Below are 22,057 nucleotides of genomic sequence, written 5' to 3'. Positions count from 1 at the left end.
GGTGGGCTACAGTCTATGGGGTCACACAGAGTCGGACAGCACACGTGCATAGACTTTCATGAGGCTAGTCACTACAGAAGACTATTTCCCTTCAGAAGCACTACAAACTTCTGTGCCTTAATCTGGGCTTACCCGCTCTGTCACCCCCCAACAAGCACTACAAGGGATGAAAGCAGGGACACATCTTCACGCCTATGGCAAGTACACATCTGCCAGTGATACCTGAGACCCAGACAGAAGCTTCAAATCCCGTTCCTGACACCAAAAGAGGAAGCAGGGCCCAGCAGATCTGCCAGGGAAACCATCAGTGTCCTCTGAGGGTGGGAAGAATTCTGCTAGGGCTGCCCTGTGGCTCTGGCACTTCTATTTTATATACAGAATGTCAGATGCAGGCTCTGACTCTGAAGTTGCACACTGAGAGACTCCTATACATCTCTCAGCATCTCTGAAGTTCCATTTGTGTTTTGTTTTGTTGAGATGTGTACCAAACTGTACAACGAAGATGAATTCCAGCCCTTCGATCCAACCCAGGAACCTATATTCCCTCCTGAACTGATAGTAAGATACTTTACTTTTTGTTGTCTTATAACATGATGTGGTTTAAGCATTTTGCCTTACACTATGGGACTACTGAGTTTTAGATCCTAAAAGTTGGGAGTGTGTCCAACACGATAACCCATTTTTAGAAACATGTTCAGCTCCACTGTGAATAGGATAAAACAGACAGCTTAGGAAAGCGGTGCTGCCAGCACCACAGGGGTGCTTGGGTCTACCCCTCCATTGAAGATCCTGAGCTCAGAGAGTGTAGGTGACTTAACCAAGATCACACAGCTACACAGTGAGATGCGTCAAAGGCATTTTGTAAAACCAGTAAGGTAAAAATCAGATGATACTTATTATAATGGAGTTTCATTATTGCTACTCTTAACCTCTGTGTTCTCAACTCAGTGGGGAGAAAGAGAATAACACAAATAGTGTCGTATGCCCATCATTCTATTCCATGGCTCTGTCCTGGAGAGAGCATGAACTGAGGACCATGATTCTACTGGCTTCTCAGAAGGCTTCAGTCCCTGTGTTTCCAGCCAGGGTTCATGGCCTCCTTAATCAGTAGAAATCTATCAGAGGCCAGACGAGAAATTCAGGTAAACCTTTACTAGGGCCCCTGCTGCAGTATGGGGGAGTCAAAACACACAACAGGTCCGCTCTCTGCTTGCTTGCTCCCTGAGTTAGGGGGTGAGCTTGTTCCTTATATGGGGTGAAGGTAGGGGTGTGTCCAGGGGTCAACCCAAAGGGATGGCTTAAATGGTTTGCCCACCCCTTAGGTGATGTCATGTGCAGGGGGCTGTGCGCAGTACCCTGCTTTTTCTCTGGGCTCTTCAAAAGCGGCAGCTGGGTTTTTTGGTCTCTTTGTATCATTTGTTCAGAATTTGCCTCAGTTGCGCATGCACGTAGTTGCTTTTGCCCCATACAGTTTCCTTGTGTTTTGTTACCCAAGGAGAGATCCAGGTGCAAGCGTTAGAGCACTCCAGCCAAAGGCCCCAGGTCCCCGCCTGCCTCACATACACACCCCTCAGAGCATGAGAACCTGGACACACCTCGTATTTAAGGGTTATTTGTAGATGTAGATATGTAGATAAAGATAGATATTTTAAATATATTAGTATACTTGATATGTATTTTAATAGTATATATATGTACAAAGTTGTAAAAGTATCCACTTATACTCTACCAGATGAATGATTTAAGGGATTTTTTCCCCAAGGATAATATTGCTAATAAGCAATTTCTGTCCTACTGAAGAATCTAATCTCCAAAGAATCTAATCTCCAAAGGAGGGGCCCCTGTGAGTCACCATTACGGCAGAATTAGAGCAAGAAGCCTAGCCCTTTAATTCCAGGCTGATACCTTCAAGCCGCCATGCTGCCTCCTTTCTGTGTAGTCGCTTCACAAATGTAGAGTCTGCTCTGCTCTATATGCAGCTGTTGATGTACAGACACCCACTATGAGAGTTATTCAGTGGTACTAATACAGATCGTCTCAATCTACATAGCCTCAAACAAGGCCACCTTCTCCTGATACCTAGAAGTTAGGTTGTCTCAAAAAGCTAAAATGATCAGCAGGCTACTTAGACACCCAGGGCATTACTTGGAAGTCTATTGGCTTTGCTTCCCTATAGAGAATGGCAGAAGACCCGAACAAAAGAAGGCTGACGTTCCGAGGGAAGAGGACCACCTGGATCACTCCTGTAAACTTGAATGACCTTCTGGAGCTGAAAACCAGGTTCCCTGAAGCCCCCATCATCATGGGGAACACTGCAGTGGGTAGGCGGTCTAGGGACATGTTTTTCTTAGTCTAGATTGGGGATAACTCAAACATTGTCTCTTTTACAACTCTGCATAAATGCAATTCACTTTTATTAGTGAGTGCCTATGATCCTTTAGAATGTTGTGTTGTTTTCTTTTGCAAATGAGTTGCCGTGTAATTTTCACTTTGAATTATCAGCAAGCCACATATATTAGTATCCACTGTCTTTCTTTTCTAATTGCTTTGCATGTTTTTCTCCTTAAGGACCCAGCATTAAATTCAGAGATGAATTCCATCCAGTTTTTATATCTCCACTTGGGCTTCAAGAACTGTATTTCGTGAATAGCACAGATGATGGTACGTACCTTTTTTTTCACATAAGATGTAACCATTGGCTGCTAGTGAGCTGTTAATCAATTGCAAAAACTGGACTAATTTGAGATCTTCATAGAATAGCTGACCTCATTTACTCTTTCAGAAATATTTATTGAGCATCTATGTGAGTCTCCTATGAGCTTTATCAGACTGCCCACCTGGCTGTGTCACCATGGACTACATTGTCATGGAAGCCATGATGGCAGGAGGATGGCACACAGCTCAGCCAAGTAGAGAGAGAGTGACTGAATAAGAAGACTTAAGACATTATTTGGCCAGTAGGAAAGGTTCTTGCCCGATATTACTCTCTGATTCACAAATTTGCTTGAGGCATATCCTATATACGTGCACACTCATCCAAAAGAGAAAAGATCTGGGCCATAAGATTTGAAAATTTAACTGTAAACAACAACCTTATTTATTTTTACAGTCCTCACAATTTACTAATTTATTTTTACAGTCCTCACATCTCTTATTTGTTTTGATCTTCACTACAACCCTGGGAGGGAGACACAGCAGGTAGTCTTGAAATCCCCATTCTCCTAAAGAACATACAGGATCAAAAGGCTTAAGTAACTGCTGAACATCACACACCTAACACATGGTCAAGTCAGGACTAGATCCTAAGTCTTCTTACTCTAAGTCAATATTCCTTCTTCATCATGCACCAAATAAGGCTATCTGAGACACATGTACCACTGTCTACCACCCAAACTCATCATGTGAATGGATATAAACCATCAGTTCAGTTCAGTCACTCAGTCGTGTCCAACTCTTTACGACCCCATGAACCGCAGCATGCCAGGCCTCCCTGTCCATCACCAGCTCCCAGAGACTACCTAAACCCATGTCCATTGAGTCGGTGATGCCATCCAACCATCTCATCTTCTGTCATTCCCTTCTCCTCCTGCCCTCAAATCTTTCCCAGCATCAGGGTCTTATCAAATGAGTCAGCTCTTCACACTGGGTGGCCAAAGTATTGGAGTTTCAGCTTCAACATCAGTCCTTCCAATGAACACCCAGGACTGATCTCCTTTAGGGTGGACTGGTTGGATCTCCTTGCAGTCCAACGGACTCTCAAGAGTCTTCTCCAACACCACAGTTCAAAAGCATCAATTCATCAATTCTTCAGCACTCAGCTTCCTTTATAGTCAAACTCTCACATCTATATATGACTACTGGAAAAACCATAGCCTTGACTAGATGGACCTTTGCTGACAAAGAAATGTCTCTGCTTTTTAATATGCTGTCTAGGTTGGTCATAACTTTCCTTCCAAGGAGTAAGTGTCTTTTAATTTCATGGCTGCAGTCACCTTCTGCAGTGATTTTCGAGCCCAGAAAAATAAAGTCAGCCACTGTTCCCACTGTTTCCCCATCTATTTGCCATGAAGTGATGGGACCGGATGCCATGATCTTCGTTTTCTGAATGTTGAGCTTGAAGCCAACTTTTTCACTCTCCACTTTCATTTTCATCAAGAGGCTCTTTGCACTTTCTGCCATAAGGGTGGTGTCATCTGCCTATCTGAGGTTAGTGATACTTCTCCTGACAATCTTGATTCCAGTTTGTGCTTCCTCTTTCAGAATTTTCCACAGTTTATTGTGATCCACACAGTCAAAGGCTTTGGCATAGTCAATAAAGCAGAAGTAGATGTTTTTCTGGAACTCTCTTGCTTTTTCCATGATCCAGCAGATGTTGGCAATTTGATCTCTGGTTCCTCTGCCTTTTCTAAAACCAGCTTGAACATCTGGAAGTTCACAGTTTGCATATTGCTGAAGCCTGGCTTTGAGAATTTTGACATTACTAGTGTGTGCAATGAGTGCAATTGTGTGGTAGTTTGAGCATTCTTTGGCATTGCCTTTCTTTGGGATTGGAATGAAAACGGACCTTTTCCAGTCCTGCGGCCACTGCTGAGTTTTCCAAATTTGCTGGCATATTGAGTGCAGCACTTTAACAGAATCATCTTTTAGGATTTGAAATAGCTCAACTGGAATTCCATCACCTCCACTAGCTTTGTTCATAGTGATGCTTTCTAAGGCCCACTTGACTTCACATTCCAGGATGTCTGGCTCTAGGTGAGTGTGAGTGGTCACACCATCATGATTATCTGGGTCGTGAAGATCTTTTTTGTACAGTTCTTCCATGTATTCTTGCCACCTCTTCTTAATATCTTCTGCTTCTGTTAGGTCCATACCATTTCTGTCCTTTATTGAGCCCATCTTTGCATGAAATGTTTTGGTATCGCTCATTTTCTTGAAGACATCTCTAGTCTCTCCCATTCTATTGTTTTCCTCTGTTTCTTTGCATTGATCACTGAGGAAGGCTTTCTTATCTCTCCTTGCTATTCTTTGGAAATCTGCATTCAAATGGGTGTATCTTTCCTTTTCTTTTTTGCTTTTCACCTCTCTTCTTTTCACAGCTATTTGTAAGGCCTCCTCAGACAGCCATTTTGCTTTTTTGCATTTCTTTTTCTTGGGGATGGTCTTGATAAAAATGTAAATCTCAGATATACAAACAGAAATCAAATGGAGAATTATCTGCTTTCCCCTCTAATCTTCCCATCTTAGTCTGCTCATTCTTTTCTTATTTTTTTGCTTGTTGGAAAGTCCATATTAATGGACCCACAGAAGGAGATGGAGCAAGGAAAGGTCAGGCTGTATGGGGAAGGGCTAGAAGGAAGTGATGTGGTTAGGGTGGGGTAGAGATGGAGGGACTGGGTGGTAGAACCTGTAAAATTAAGTCAGTATTTCTCAACCTTTTCATTATTTCTCACTCTAAGGAGTGATGGACTTTTTTTCTCTCATCATCCTCCATAAAATTTTAACATCACAGATAGACCATATATCTGTATGGGTATCAGGGCTTTATAAATAAAAAGAGTAAGATTTTTTTCACTGCCTTGGTGGCAGTATTGCCCCCATTGAGAATGCATGAACTAGAGGACATCACTACTCAAAATACTCCCTGTAAGCTCACAGGCAAATAGAACTAAGCCAAGCTTCAGGCAGGTGTCTCTTCTTGTTATGATGAAGGAACAACAGGAAGAGATGGTTTGGAAAAAGGGCAAATGGGCAATGCAGATTTGGAAGTCAACTTCCACTCAAGTGTAACGATCTTCTAAAAATCTTACAGGATCTTGGTTGAAATTTTCACATTTGATCCATCTATTCAGGACAGCACTACACTGGGAATAAGCAAAGTAGCGTATTTCAGATATCTATGGTTGAGGTGTCCTAAAATGTAAGGTAGCTATAACTGCGCACATGAATGAGAAAAATCTTCTGTACTTAATATTTAAGAATAAAGCAAATTGCCAAAATATCTTTATCTTTGTTTCTGTCCTTCTAAGTTTATATGAAAAGAGAAGATATATTTGAAAGAGTGTTTCCAAGCAGCCCATGCATCTTGTTACCTTCCACTTTAAGTTTAAATTCCATGTCTTACTTTCAGGGGTGACGATAGGCGCAGGATACAGCCTGGCCCAGTTGAATGATGCCTTACATTTTATTGTTTCTGAACAACCAAAGGAGAAGACCAAGACCTACCATGCTCTCCTGAAGCACCTGAGAACACTTGCTGGAGCCCAGATTAGGAACATGGCGGTATGTGCTCTAGTGTCGTATGAGATAAGACTGTGTCAGAGCAGCTTTAGAGACGGTTTTGGGACAATGAGATTGTATTGACAGCAGCGCGGCACACATATGAATTTAGAGTTTCCTCAGGCTCCAGTCTCCTCACTTCTCCATGTTATTGGACACGTGCTAGGGTCAGTTCTGAAAGAGGTTTTTTCCCTCATGGCACATGGAAAAGCAATATTTCCTCAAGCTATAAGTTTGAATTGGCATCAGAGGGGTGGGAATCTTACACACTGTGTTGTCTGACTATATTTAGCTGCACCCCCTCAAGTTTGCCAGATCTTTCTCTGAAACAAAGAAGAGAATTTTTAAAGCTTACACAAGATCCCTATATACATAATTCCTTATTTTTCAAATGACTGAGTGTAGCTTTAAAAATGCCATCTTTTCTTTTTAATCTAGACTTTAGGCGGACATGTGGTGAGCAGGCCTAACTATTCTGACCTGAATCCCATTTTAGCAGCAGGAAAAGCTACCATCAATCTGATATCTAAAGGTAAGAGACCAAGCTTTAGGCATTTGATTTTATAATTATCACATCAGTTACGTAGCTTCTTTGCAAGCTATGAGCAAGGAACCCAGATATATCTCACTTAGACTCACCAAATATATCTGGTTGTATCTACATTACCTCAAACATAAGGATGACATGAGATCAATAACCTTGTTTTCCATATGTTCTATATCTTGTAGATCACAGAAGTTACTGCACCCGACAGTTTTTCTGAACTAGTTGGCTGTATTTATGCATAGTCCAAATTGTACTATCAAGGCAGATAAAGAAAAATTTAATGAGGAGAATATATGTGATTTTAAAGTTTTATGGCATATTTTATTTCACAGTTTCATAAAGGTGAAATTTTTACTTATAGTACTTTTCATTTTAAACAAAATTAAATTTGTGGGGCATATTACTCATTACTTCTCTCTTTAGTCACAGATAGCTTAAACTTTGCCAAGGGAAAATGATTTAAACTTAAAGAAATAAAAATAAAGACAAACGTGTGTTATTCACAGGTCTATTGATATAAAATACCTTCTCTTCTGTTAAAGTCAGATTTTTAAAACTGTGGTGGAGCAAAAGAGAGAGTATGATAAACTGTTTAAGGGGGGAAAAGTATATATCAGGCATCCCACCCCTGCCATTCATCCCATCTCTATCTCTTTGGACAGGCCATCTATCCTTTCTTGACTCAGGGCCTCGTTTTCCCATCTATGAAATACACTGTAACCAGTGTACCCTTTACCCATTTGTGAACCTCCTTTGTACTAGGTCCTGCTCTTTGCGACCCCGACTGAGCGACTTCACTTTCACTTTGTACTAGGTAGTTTCCAAATAGCTTTAAAGTCCTTCAAAGCCCAGATGTTGTGAGGGGTGTATAATGGGCAATAAGAACAAGAAAGGACATGTTAGTGTACTGGGTCCAACCATGCCATTACGCATGAGAAACCAGAAGCCCGAGGTTCCAGGACCTGCCGCAGCCAGCCTAGCCTGGGAGCTGGACGAAGAACCCACATCCCTGGCTTCCAGATGCGCTCTCTCTGTCCACCAGTGCGTCACATCTGTCCCTTTGGGCATACTCTCCAATTTGATAACTTCATCCCAATCATTTTCTCTAACAGAAGGAAAACGGCAGATTCCTTTAGATGGCCGTTTCCTTGAGAAGTCATCTGAAGCCAACCTCAAGTCAGAAGAGACTGTGTTATCTGTGTATATTCCGCACTCTACTCAGGTAAGGGCTCCCTGACCCACTGCCCACCCCAGGGAAGCCCAGCTTCGCCCTGAGCAGCGGGCCACATACGGGCTTCCAAGGGAGAGGTGTCTTCTCCTTTCCAACCAACTGTTGCAGGGCGCCTTTGGGGCTGCTCACAGGAGGGGTGCTTTCCCAGGTGACCATTGGATTTGCTTTCTTATCAGAGCTACAGTATGAACTCAGAGGCCCTGTGTTCTTTGCCTTCTGTCAGTCCTTTCCTCCATAAAAGATAAAGTAAAAAATATATATAACTGTGTCAGTATAAAGATAAATATGATCCAGGCTGCCTTCAGTGTTATATATTCATTATCATTATATTCATTTTTCCTTTTGATTTTAAAAGAAATGAAAATATTTCCATGAGCCTTACCTCTCTGCCTGCAGGGAACATTCGCCCTGTAAAAAGGAGAGCCCTTTGTGTGAAGAGTTGAATTGGGAGTTTCAGACAAAGATGCAACTTAGCCAAGATTGAGTAAAACTATATAGTCTGTTGAATACAGCAAGTTTCTGGCAAACTGAAAGTTCATTACCATAAATGTACTACCAAGTCAACCAGATATTTATTAACCAGATATTTTAAGTACAATTTTCCATTTATTGACTACCTACTACTTTACGTGCCTGGCACAGTGCTAAACTCCAAAGACTACAAGACACAGCGTTCAGTCTTTAAAGGTCTCTACATCTATGAGGAAGGGCTTGAAATAGGAAAAAACTAATCTCAGACAGGAAATGAGTGGACAGAGAATTGAGGTAGTTCTGGTGATGGGGAGAGCCCTGCCCTGGTAGTGTTAACCATGAAGGAAGGCAGTTGAGATCAGCATAGATCAGTGTAGAGAAAGGGGTGGTCTTTCCAGGATTTTCATTCAATTTAAAATATTTTTTTAGTTTTGTACTGGCGTATAACCAATTAACAATGTTATGATAGTTTCAGGTGAACAGTAAAGGGACTTAGCCATACATAAACATATATCCATTCTCCCCCAAATTCCCCTCCCATCCAGGCTGCCACATAATCGTTCAATTTTTTTTTTTATTTTATAAAAGAAATAGTCAAAAAGTTAATAGTCTCACGGGGATGGGGGCTGGGGGGCATGGCAGACTGAAGGCCAGATGGCCAGGCAGGTTGTGTGGAGCAACCTGTGAGATGAGTCTGGAAGGGAGGCTGGGGCTCCATCACCAAGCATATCTATTGCTCTATTAAGGAGTCTGTATGGGTCCTAGCAAACAGCCACCTCGGAAGACTTTAAAGAAGATCCAATCTTAATGAAAGTAACTTTTTAGAAATACTGATCACTGGAAAGATAGAGGATAAGTTGGTTGGAGGATAGCCTAAAAGCCGAATGGCCAGTTAGGAGGCTAATGCAATAGTTCAGGCAAGGGAAGGTGGTGAGGAATGAGAGGCAAGTCCCCACCAGTCAGTGCGGCACAGCAGGAACAACCAGTGTCTCCCAAACACTTCTTTATCACCTTGCTTTCTAGATCAAAAATGTTTGCTCCTTGTCAGGCTCAATGATGGTAGGGTCTAATCTCTCCCCTGCCCCCTACCAAGATGCTGGCCACGCAAAGAGGCTTTCACACTTTGTGGCTCCAATGTTTCAAGCTAGTAATGAAACTCAACCTAGAATGACAGATTTAAACTTGGCAAGCACTTTGGAGACCATTTGTCCTGTGGTTTCCAAGGGTTTTTTCTACAGTAGAATTCTTTATTCAAATGAGATTTGCAGAGGACACCAAACTAAAACTGCTACAGGTGGAAGTGAGGAAGTTCACTGTGAGAGGCACCCCACCTCCTCATCTTCCGCTCAACCCTCTCAGCAGTCACCAAGGTGCCATCTGATCAAATTAAACCTTACTGTTTTAAAGAAAATTAAAACTGGAACAGTTTAAGTCCCCTGCCCAAGGCCACACATGGATTCACAGTGGAGGGAAGATGAACATAGACCCCAGAGCCGGCACTGCCACTTCCTGTGTGACCTTGTACAGGTGACTCAGCCTCTCAGTTTCCTCATCAGGAAACTGGACACGAGCAGAGTTGTTATGAGGATTAAATATTAATACATAACATAATACATAATGTAATATATAATGTAATACATAACAATAGATACAAAGCACACGGGTAGTATATACTCCACAGTTTATCCATACCAACGTCATTGTTGCTGTACATCAGACAGTGAAGATAAGCACTACACATTGTTTTTCTGTTTCTAGTGGCACTTTGTGTCAGGACTCCGGATAGCCCAGCGTCAGGAGAACGCCTTTGCCATTGTCAATGCTGGGATGAGTGTGAAGTTTGAGGATGGCACAGACACCATCAAGGAACTTCAGATGTTCTATGGAAGTGTTGGCCCCACTGTTGTCTCTGCAAGCAAAACCTGCCAGCAGCTCATTGGGAGGTATGTCATAACACATCTGAAACACGAAATCCAGGCCGTGCCATTTTAAAATTTTAATGAAAATGGCACTTGGAAAATTTTTCTGATTATAATACACATATGTGTATATATATATATATATATATATACACACACACATGCATATAATGTGTTGAAAATTTAATCACTGCAGAAAAGTACAAAGAAAATAAAAATCACCCAAAAACCAACCATCTTCAAGATACAACGATTCTTTTGTTGTAGTTTCTATAATAAAAATTCACAAATTAAGATAATCTAAGTAGATAGTATCTCCAAAATTCCACTTCGAATTAACCTGAAAAATAAGTAAATGTTTCTAATACTGTGTCCTAAGGCAACTGAAAATGTCCTTAAAGAGATTAAAGAAGATGAAATAGTCCAAAAGGTGAATTGGCCTTCCTCCTGTCATTTGCATTATTTCTAGCATTTGGACAGCAAGTTTTTGAAGTTCTTCTAACCAGTTATTTTACAGTAATTTTCATCCACCCATCATGTTTTTTGTCAACAATTAGAACTTAATGCACAATGGCACCCCACTCCAGTACTCCTGCCTGGGAAATCCCATGAACGGAGGAGCCTGGTAGGCTATAGTCCATGGGGCCACTAAGAGTCGGACACAACTGAGCGACTTCACTTTCACTTTCATGCATTGGAGAAGGAAATGGCAACCCACTCCAGTGTTCCTGCCTGGAGAATCCCAGGGGCAGGGGAGCCTGGTGGGCTGCCGTCTATGGGGTTGCACAGAGTCGGATACGACTGACGCAACTTAGCAGCAGCAGCAGAACTTCATGCAAGTTTTTTCTGATACTGAAATAACTAAAATAAGTGTTCTCAAAACACTTATATAGTAAATTTCAGTCATGAAAAATGTTGCAAGTATCATCAATAATTCAGTCATTTACTAGTCTTTAGTCAGGAAGATCCCCTAGAAGAGGAAATGGCAACCCACTCCAGTATTCTTGCCTGGAAAATTCCATGGACAGAGGAGCTTGTGGGCTACAGTCCATGGCGTCACAAAGAGTCAAACACAATTGAGCAACCGAGCATGCATGCACCTGCGCCGGTGTGGTGCAGTTGTTGGGGACACGGCCATGAACAAAACAAAGTCCTGGATCATGGGAAGCTTGATTTGAGTGCTTTTTTCATCCAAGCTATTTGAGGTAAATCAACATTCCGGGCCATGACATTAAAAATAATAAAAAACAATCTGATTGAAAAATAAGCAGAGGATTTGAATGGACATTTTTCCAAAGAAGACATACAGGTGGCCAACAAGTGTATGAAAAGATACTCAACATCACTAATCACAATACAAGTCAAAACCACCATGAGCTATCATCTCACATGTTAGAATGAGTATTATATGAAAGACAAGAAATAACATGAGTGGAGAATAGGAAATCCTTATGCACTGTTGGTGGGAATACAAATTGGTGCAGCCACTGTAGAAAACAGTATAGAGGTTCCTCAAAAAGTTAAAAATAGGACTACCATATGATCCTACAGAGAAGATGGAAACATCTACTCAAAAGGCATAGGCAATTCCATGTGGCTTGCAGCATTATTTACAGTAGCCGAGATAATGGCAGCAACCTAAGTGGTCAATGATGATCAATGTATAAAGGATCAATGTATATATGAACATTATTCCATTATAATAAAAGAAGGAAACTTACCATCTGTGGCAACATAGATGGATTTTGAGGGCATTATGCTAAGTATGATGCAGAGAAAAACAAATACTGTACAATCTTATATGTGGAATCTAAAACAAAGCAAAAACTGAGCTTGTAGATACAGAGAACAGTTTGGTGGCTGCATAGATGTGGTGGGGTGGAGGATGGAGTGCAAAATGGATGGAGGGGGTTAAAAAAGTACACATTTCTAGTTATAAGATAAATGTCATTGGGATGTGATGTACAGCATGGTAACTATACATGATAATACTATATTGTATACTTGAAAATTGCTAAAAACAAAACTAGATCTTAAATGTTCTTGTCCCAAGAAAAAAAATTGGTAACAACATATGGAGACGAATATTAACTAGACTTATTGTGGTGATAATTTCACAATACATACAAGTATCAAATCATTACATTGTACCCCTGAAACTAACATAATGTCATGTCAATTACACCTCAATTAAAAATTAAAAAATTTTCAATAATATTTTTGAAAGGAGGACTTTGTAAGAAAATTTGGGAGCCACTGCCTCGGATTCTAAAGAAAGCTAGTGAGGGATTTGAGAGTATTTTGTGTAGACTTTGAAGATGGATACACACTGCTCTCCATCTTTTCGTACTCTGCTGGATTAGTGTTTGTCTCTGCCTCTTCTGTGAAATGTTCACACTCTTTCCTGCTAGGCAGTGGAATGACCAGATGCTGAGTGATGCTTGCCGATTGGTCCTGGATGAGATTTACATCCCTCCAGACGCTGAAGGTGGCATGGTAGAGTATAGGCGAACCCTCATCATCAGCTTACTCTTCAAATTCTACCTCAAAGTGAGGCGAGGGCTGAATAAAATGGTAAGGACTACTTCTCCGGGTATCTGGGCCCCTTGGCCTTCTGGACATGAGCCTGCACATGAAGGGCCTCCACAGCCTGGTTTTAATAATACACAGAGGGTGTCGAGGGTGGGGCCTTCAGGTGGCGCTTCCCCGCCTCCAACAGCTTCCTCCTGGCCCTTTTAGTTTCTCTCCTTCCCTCGCTCTCCTTCACTCCTGAGCTGAGAAGGGGAGGGATGACCTTGTTATTCCATTTGCTTTATAATGTGTATGACAGATGCTAATATGCAGTGTCAAGTTGATTTATAGTAGTGAAGAACCTTCAGTGAGTAAACTATGATCTTTTCCTTAAAATAAGACCCCTATTTAAATATAATTTAAATATTAAATTTTAAAAATATGAATAAGACAAAAAGGAAGAGAAAATCATCTATAATACCATTATTAGTATTTTATTATGTACTTCTTCTTCAAACAACTGTGCTAGCCCAGGGAATTCAAAGCTCAGGGCTCTCTCCCAGCAGAACTGGTATCTGATATCTGAAAGAATAAATATGATAACCTATTTCTGACATGTGTTTTTCCAAGCTAGTCACTCAGAATGTAAGTTAAATGTGAAATAATCTTCTTTTCAGGACTCCCACAAGTTTCCTGATATCCCAGAAAAGTTCATGAGTGCTCTAGAAGATTTCCCTATAGAAACACCCCAAGGAATTCAGATGTTCCAGGTTGGTGGCTGGGGTTTTTTGCTTTTTAATATGTCTGTGATGTAAGTGTATGCCATTATGCATATATCTTCTTTCTTTTCAATAACTTACTTTTATTACTTGTACAGACAAAGTCTGCTAAAGCCAGTTGATGTTACCCATTGTCACCCATGCGTGGCTTTCTTGGTTTAGCTTCTATGCTTTTACTAAAGGCTACACAAAGAGTTAGATTCTGTATCTCCTTTCCCTACTATTTTCAGTTTTGCTGCTTAAAATTTCCTCCCTTTCTTGGCCAATGTCTGTCCTTTCTTTAAAATCTGACTTAACACTTACTGCTTCGCTCAGTCCTGTCCAAGTCTTTGTGACCCCATGGACTATACAGTCCATGGAATTCTCTAGGCCAGAGTACTGGAGTGGGTAGCCTTTCCCTTCTCCAGAGGATCTTCCCAACCCAGGGATCGAACCCAGGTCTCCTGCATTGCAGGTGGATTCTTTATCAGCTGAGCCACACGGGAAGCCCAAGAATACTGGAGTGGGTAGCCTATCCCTTTTCCAGAGGATCTTCCCATCCCAGGAATCGAACTGGGGTCTCCTGCACTGCAGACAAATTCTTTACCAACTGAGTTATAAGGGAAACCCCTGCTTTCTTGTAATCACCCTAAATCTCCCAGAAACTTGTGTATATTTCTTGCACCAAATTAGTTGATGCCAACTGTTCTTTATTGCTATACAAAGTTGATCACATTATGTTAATGTGTTACTATGTATTCTGATACTTCAACAAGGTTGTAGAGTCTTTGAGGGCAAATAAAAAAAGTCTTCCTTTCTTGAGGTGAAGGAGTGGTTGTAATCAGAGCTTATCCTTTACCATATGGATCTTTATTAATGTTGACTCACAGATATGGATACCCAATTGCCTATAGTTTTTTTTTTTTATTTTACTTTGGGGTAAGCCACGATATATCAGACCCAAGTTTCAATGCTTGAGGACATCTGCAATAAAATAACTTGCTTTGTTCATGAACAGTGCGTGGATCCCCACCAACCCCTACAAGATCCAGTTGGCCACCCAGTCATGCACCAGTCAGCCATTAAACACACCACAGGGGAAGCTGTGTTTGTTGATGACATGCCCCCCATCTCCCAAGAACTCTTCCTGGCTGTAGTCACCAGCACCAGAGCTCATGCAAAGATCATGTAAGAAAATAAAACATCCCTATATGTTACTGGAATGCATTCACAATTTCATATTAGAATTGAGAATTTATTATATATTTGGGTCAATTAAGAATAATTTCCTCTTCTGGATGGGAATCAGTCATTTTTTAAATATAGTTAAGAAAAAAAATCAATGGCCAAAAGTAACTGCTGGCACTTTCCACATGGAATACTGCCCACGACTTGTTATGAGGCCACCAATTTTTCCTGGTGTTTGAAGAATCACTTATATTACCCTGAGCTTACCTCTGTAACTTCAGTGTATGCTTTCAAATTTTCCTTCCTAGATTAATTGATACTTCAGCAGCCCTGGCCCTTCCTGGTGTTGTTGATGTGATAACAGCAGAGGATGTTCCAGGAGAAAATAACTACCAGGGAGAGATTTTCTACGCACAAAATGAGGTGTGTGATTTGTGCGCTGCTTCTCATTCAAATGCTTTGCTGGAAATGCCAAAATGATGATGGGTCATGGGTCCATGTTCACATCACAAAGACCTGCAGGGAACCAGTGACTCCCCCTCAAATTCTCTCTTGAATGGTGGACCCTTTTGAGATTCTGTTAAAAGCCATAAGCCTTCTCAGGGAAGGCTTCTAAAAAAAAACCATCAAGTGGTAGAGGCAGTACAGAACATAGGACATTAAAGGAACCAACATTATTTCAGGACAACTGGATTACTGGCTGTGATATGGGAGTGGGAAGGAATGTGGCTGAAGACAGTCACAGGCCAGGTCCTCAAACTCTGCCTCCAGCATATGTATCCCCTGAACCCCACTCAAGTTACTGCTTTAGATTTATTCTCATAGGTTGAAAATAATACAACATGTGGCTTTTCGGCAGGTAATTTGCGTGGGTCAGATCGTCTGCACTGTGGCTGCTGATACCTATGCTCATGCAAAAGAGGCTGCTAAAAAAGTGAAGATTGTTTATGAAGACCTAGAGCCCAGGATTATAACAATAGAGGTACTCAGGCCATTCCATGTCTTCTAGAATGACTAGGGTGGTATAATTTTGACAGAATTCAACCCATGGGGTCACAAAACAATATAGGGCTCACCTATACTGGGTTTGGGGTTGTCCATAGTTTTAGAGAGAAGGCTCCAGCAATCTGCACCTCGAAACATAATACTGAGAATTTTCCTGCCTGGAGCTCCCTCCCTTCTTGGGTCCATTTCTCCTCCCTTGATCTCTTGCTAAGGCATGACCACAGAATATAGATAAGGGATACCAGGGGGATGTTCTACGACCTCACATGCAAAACTAGTCAGTGGGGAAATCCAGAGCGTGTGAAACTCACAACCGTTGTAACATTTACTAAATTACAGCTTGGGTCCTCTGTCTCCCTGCCCACTTCCTGCTTAAATGCAAGCCCTGGAGATGGCACTCTGACTCACAGTCTGACTCTGTTGTCTAGTGGGACCTTAATAGCAATGAAAGCTTTGACAAGTTGTTTCAACTCCTCATACATCAGTTTCCTCAACTGTAAAATGGGAACCATAAAAGTATCTACACCAAAAGGTCACTGTGAGGTTTAAATGGAAGAATTCAAATGCCTGGAACAGCGCTTGGGACATGGGATCCATTCAATAAATGTTAGCTGTCATTTGTTTTAGCTGTTTTTGTTAATGAGGACAAGAACATCTTCTCAGTGCTTTATAACCCCAGTACCTAGTGAAGCACTAAATCTATAGTAGGTGCTCAATAAATACGTGTGATGGAAGGATGGATGAGTCCATAAGCAATGTGAATCCCAGCCAATGGGATGCAGTCTTCATCATTTTCTGTGATTCCCTTCTATTCTTCCCAATGGTTACCGAGGTCAAGTATTTCCCAGTTATCCTCTGAATGCCTCTTAATTCTGTCCCTTTCTTTCTATTCTCATTTTGTCTCCCATCTCATGGTTTGGCCAGATCTTCATCACCTGTTGTCAGATTAATTATCATAACTGCTTTAAAAGGAGTTTTGTACTCTGTTTCAACCTATCTGTCCATCACATTAACTTTCTAAGCTTCAAAGTTCATCAGATCCCTTCTTCCACACAGCAGCATCCCCTTAGATGAGGTTCTTAGTATAGCACTCAGGATCTTTTTGCAGGGATGGCAGGTGTTCTTTGGGTCTTCACCGCTGTGCACAAGCTTTCTCTGGTTGTGGGGAACAGGGGCTGCCCTCGCTGCAGAGCACAGGCTCTAGGGCATGTGGGCTCAGTAGCTGCAGTGCCTGGGCTCAGTCACTGCGGCATGTGGGCTTAGTAGCTGTTGTGCCTGGGCTCAGTCACTGCGGCATGTGGGCTCAGTAGCTGCGGTGCCTGGGCCCAGTCACTGCGGCATGTGGGCTCAGTAGCTGCGGTGCCTGGGCCCAGTCACTGCAGCATGTGGGCTCAGTAGCTGTGGTGCATGGGCTCAGCTGCCCTGTGGCTTGTGGAATCTGCCCAGATCAGGGATTGAATCCTTGTCCCCTGCATTGGCAGGCAGTCTCCCAACCACTGGACCACCAGGTTAAGTCCTCAGGATCTTTTTCTTAATCCAACCTCAAGGCACTTTTCAGCCCAACCTACTATTTCTTGATAGAAAATCTCCACCCTTCCAGTTGGCTTGTTCTCATTTTGGCCCCTCAGCTTGGTTTCAACTTCAGACTATTGCTTTATGAGGCGCTTTTGACTGTAAATGATTCTCCCTCTCTTCTCTAGCTGTCCTAATCCCATTCAGTTCAGCACCTAACTTTCATCACCTACGCAGGGTCACCCTTGAGCATTCCTGGCCCCACCAACCTCCTCCTCTTGTCCTCTCTTTACTCTGTTATTTGCCCCCCTCACCACAAAGTTGGCACCTTAACACCAAACTGCGTTAGGCCCTCATTCAGCTGTCTAGGGTAAGACCGTATTGTATGTATCTATCCTTGTCTCCCCCTCAGCTCTTCCTCAGAGCCCTGAACAAAACTAAGGCAATACCAATGCCTGTAATCCATTTCAACCCAACATCAGCTGTCTCTCCTTACTGCTTGGATTGTCTTGGTGTGTGAAGATCCGATTGAGCAGGAGCTTGGGGTTTTGATGGTAGGTGAACGGCTTATTAGAATACTTTTGAAAAAAAAAAAAACACCTTTTTCTTGTTTGTTTTGTTTTGTTATTTCCCCTGCAGCAAGCCCTAGAGCACAATTCATTTCTTTCTGCTGAGAAAAAAATTGAGCAAGGAGATGTAGAGCAAGCCTTTAAAAACGTTGACCAAATCATTGAAGGTAAGTGACCTTGAGCCAAAAAGGTAAAGCCTCTGCGGTTGAAGACTTAATTCAGTCATCTGGCTTGAGAAATACTAGAGCTCTCAGGCAGAGCTTCTCAACCCTAGTGTGATTTTTGAATCACAATTTTAAATGCACAAATAATAAATTTACTAACTTGATGAAATTTTACATATGTATAAGTCTATGGATGGGATGGTTAGATAACATCACCAACTCAGTGGACACGAGTCTGAGCAAATTTCGGGAGATAGTGAAGGACAGGGAAGCCTGGCGTGCTGCAGTCCATGGGGTCGCAAAGAATGGGACACAACTTAGCAACCAAATAAGAACAACAATAGGCTTATGTAAATACTACCCACACCAAGATATAGAAATTTCCAGCACCCTGAAAGCTTCCTTGTGCCCCTTCTCAGTTAGTAAACCTCCCAAAGATTTTTGTTTTAATTTTACTTATTTGGCTGTGCTGAGTCTTTGTTGCTGCGTAAGGGCTTTCTCTATCTGGAGTGTGCAGGCTTCTCTTATTGAAGAGCATGGGTTCTAGGGCTCTCAGCCCTCAGTAGTTGTGGCGTATGGGCTTAGTTGCCCCTCAGCACATGGAACCTTCCCAAACCAGGGATCAAACCAGTGCTGCCTGAATTGGCAGGTAGATTCTTAACCACTGGACCACCAAGAAAGTCCCCAAAGATTTTATTCTAATCTTTACCACTGTAGATTAGTTTTACCTCTTTTGAACTTCATATAAATGGAACCTTACAGTATAACTTCTTTTGTGCCTACTTCTTTTATTCAATATTGTATATGGAGGGCTCATCCATGTTGTTGTGTAGATGCATAATTCTTTTTCATTATTCAGGAGTATTTCATGGTATGAATGTTTATATAGCCATTATATCTGTAATTATACCCATAATTTATTTATCTATTCTACTATTGATAGGCATTTGAGTTTTTTCAACTTGGGACTTTTATGAATAGTTCCTGTAAACACTGTTATTATACATGTCTTGTGGTGAGCATAAGCACTCATTTTCAATAGAATATAGTCAGCAGTAGAAATGCCAAATAATAGTGTTTTAATATGCTTTAGTTAATGCCAAACATTAAAAAATGTTTTTCCTATTTTATTCCTAATAACAATTGTAAAAGTTCCATTGTTTGTTTATTATCATCAGTCTTTTTAGTTTAGTTCTTGTACACCCTTCTTAATATTTCTTTCTAGTACTTGATACCTTATAATGCTATTGTAAATTATATTTTTATTTAATTTTCTACTTATTTATGTCTAATATATAAAGACAGTTGGTTTTTGTATATTGATCTTATAGCCAGGAGTTTCACTAAATTCCCTCACTATTTTAAAAGTCTTACAGAGTTTCTTGAATTTTCTGTGTATAAAGTTGTATCTTAACAGTTTTATTTATCTTTCTTAATCTTGATACTATATTGTTTGCTTGTTTGCTTCTTTTGAATTACTACACTGGGTAAGACTTAGTACAGTTTTTTAAAATACAAATATACAGATCCCACCTCAGCCTTGTGAAATAAGAACCTTGGAGTATAAGATCAGAGCATCAATATTTTATAAAAGATCTCCATGTGGGTGAGTCTAATTTGTAGCCAGAGTTGAAAGCTGCAGTTGTCTTTACTGAGAGAATTGCTACCTCTTAAGTAAGAGAAAATAGTAATTTTACAGTAATTTTTACAATCTGTTCAGTTCAGTTCAGTCACTCAGTCGTGTCCAACTCTTTGCGACCCCATGAATCGCAGCACGCCAGGCCTCCCCTGTCCATCACCATCTCCCGGAGTTCACTCAGACTCACGTCCATCGAGTCAGTGATACCATCCAGCCATCTCATCCTATGTCGTCCCTTTCTCCTCCTGCTCTCAATCCCTCCCAGCATCAGAGTCTTTTCCAGTGAGTCAACTCTTCTCATAAGGTGGCCAAAGTACTGGAGTCTCAGCTTTAGCATCATTCCTTCCAAAGAAATCCCAGGGCTGATCTCCTTCAGAATGGGCTGGTTGGATCTCCTTGCTGTCCAGGGGACTCTCAAGAGTCTTCTCCAACACCACAGTTCAAAAGCATCAATTCTTCGACGCTCAGCCTTCTTCACAGTCCAACTCTCACATCCATACATGACCACTGGAAAAACCATAGCCTTGACTAGACGGACCTTAGTCGGCAAAGTAATGTCTCTGCTTTTGAATATGCTATCTAGGTTGGTCATAACTTTTCTGTTACCTACTTCTAAATAAGTGGAATGACAAGTGCTATATTTTTTACTGAAATGCCTACAGAATTCTTGTTTCCCAGCATCATTTTGTTTAAGCAGAAAATGTAGACTGATTCCCAATCATAAAAACAATTTACTACCTCAGAAGAATAGTTAAATACAAGCAGGAATGCTAAGAAAGATGCTCAGAGATTTGACAGCATCTTGTGTCAAACATTCATTAATTCCATAATAGATTTTATAGATGTAACTAAATGAGATTTTACAAAGACTATAAATTTGGGCTAAAGGGTATTTAGTTATGATAATAATATCAGTTAACATTTGTCAGATACTAACTGTGCCAGGCACCATGACAAACATTTTATGTGTTTTATGTTATTTAATCCTGACAACCCTAGGAAATGAGTAGTGTTATTATTAAGTCTATTGTAAGTTCCTATGTATTACTGCTTACTATTTAATATGTAAGTAGAACACTGCTAAGAAAGAATATATCAGTAGATGCATTTTACAGATGATGAAACTGAGGCTTTGAAAAGTTAAGTAACTGGCTGAGATCTCATAACCAGTTAGCAGTAGAACCAGGACTGGGGCCCAGAATTGGCTGAGCCCTAGACCCTTGTTGTTAACCATAGTAGTATATTTTCTTTAAATTTCTGTTCTCACTGAGGATAACAGAATGACAAGATCCTAGCTAGCTATTTGTCATTCAGGATTCTGGCCATTGTGAGAGTTCAAGTGGGAAGTTTGAAAGACAAAGAGAATTTAAAATATGGGCAGAAATGACGAAGAATTGGAGCAGACTCGAGATTCCCTTGGACTGCAAGGAGATCAAACCAGTCAGTCCTAAAGGAAGTCAACCCTGAATATTCACTGGAAAGACTGATGCTGAAGGTGAAGCTCCCATACTTTGGCCACCTGGTGCAAAGAGCCGACTCATTGGAAAAGACCCTGATGCTGGGAAAGATTGAGGGCAAGAGGAAAAGGTAGCAACAGAAGATGAGATGGTTGGATGACTTCACCGACTCAAAGGACATGAATCTGACCAAACTCCAGGAGACAGTGAAGGAAGGGAAGCCTGGGCTGCTCTAGACCATGGGGTCGCAAAGAGCTGGACACGACTGAGCAACTGAACAACAACACAACTAGGAGTTATTGAGAATATAATGTCTTGTAATAGTTAAGAGCATGGATCCTGGGGTCAGGCTGCCCAGGTTTGGATCCCAGCTCTGCTCTTTACTGGCTGTGTGACCTTGGGAAGCTTACTTAACCTTCTATGTCTCAAGTTCCTAATAATACCTGCCTCATAGGATTGGTACAGAGATTGCATTAATTTATTATCTATAGAGTTCTAGGCCTCAGAATAATATCTATCATATGTAAAAACTATTTAATTATGAAATAAATTTGAATTTAGATTAAAATCAGTATATACATGCTGAAAGCAAACTTTTTTTGTAGGGGAAAGGGTGCCTTTTTACATGACTCACATTCTGTCATCCCAAGAAGTAATTCAAGAAATCCTTTGTTTTCTGGCAAAGCAATTCACTTATTTTTAACTGCACGGGGTTCTTTTGGTTAGTTTTAAATTAAAAATACTACCTCTCAAATACTTAAATAAGGGCTAAATGTGTCTCTAGTACAACCTACAAAATAATAAGGATGA

The 22,057-nt window shown here is 41.1% G+C and overlaps 1 protein-coding gene across 1 annotated transcript in view; it reads left to right on the top strand.

Moving 5' to 3' along the window:
* Positions 1-22,057, top strand: part of LOC102171556 (aldehyde oxidase 4) — a 67,803-nt gene that overhangs the window by 20,089 nt on the left and 25,657 nt on the right. The window contains exons 8-20 of the mRNA XM_018061126.1: positions 478-558; positions 2,177-2,321; positions 2,569-2,661; positions 6,128-6,279; positions 6,715-6,808; positions 7,936-8,045; positions 10,284-10,468; positions 12,856-13,018; positions 13,633-13,725; positions 14,732-14,901; positions 15,210-15,324; positions 15,761-15,883; positions 18,058-18,154. Of these exons, the coding sequence (XP_017916615.1) occupies positions 478-558; positions 2,177-2,321; positions 2,569-2,661; positions 6,128-6,279; positions 6,715-6,808; positions 7,936-8,045; positions 10,284-10,468; positions 12,856-13,018; positions 13,633-13,725; positions 14,732-14,901; positions 15,210-15,324; positions 15,761-15,883; positions 18,058-18,154 (1,621 nt within the window). The remainder of the gene's footprint in view (positions 1-477; positions 559-2,176; positions 2,322-2,568; positions 2,662-6,127; positions 6,280-6,714; positions 6,809-7,935; positions 8,046-10,283; positions 10,469-12,855; positions 13,019-13,632; positions 13,726-14,731; positions 14,902-15,209; positions 15,325-15,760; positions 15,884-18,057; positions 18,155-22,057) is intronic.

This window comes from Capra hircus, chromosome 2 (genome assembly GCF_001704415.2).
Source record: "Capra hircus breed San Clemente chromosome 2, ASM170441v1, whole genome shotgun sequence".
NCBI classification, from domain to species: Eukaryota; Metazoa; Chordata; class Mammalia; order Artiodactyla; family Bovidae; genus Capra; species Capra hircus.
The sequence above is the reverse complement of the archived record's forward strand: the minus strand, read 5'-3'. Positions and strand labels throughout refer to the sequence as shown.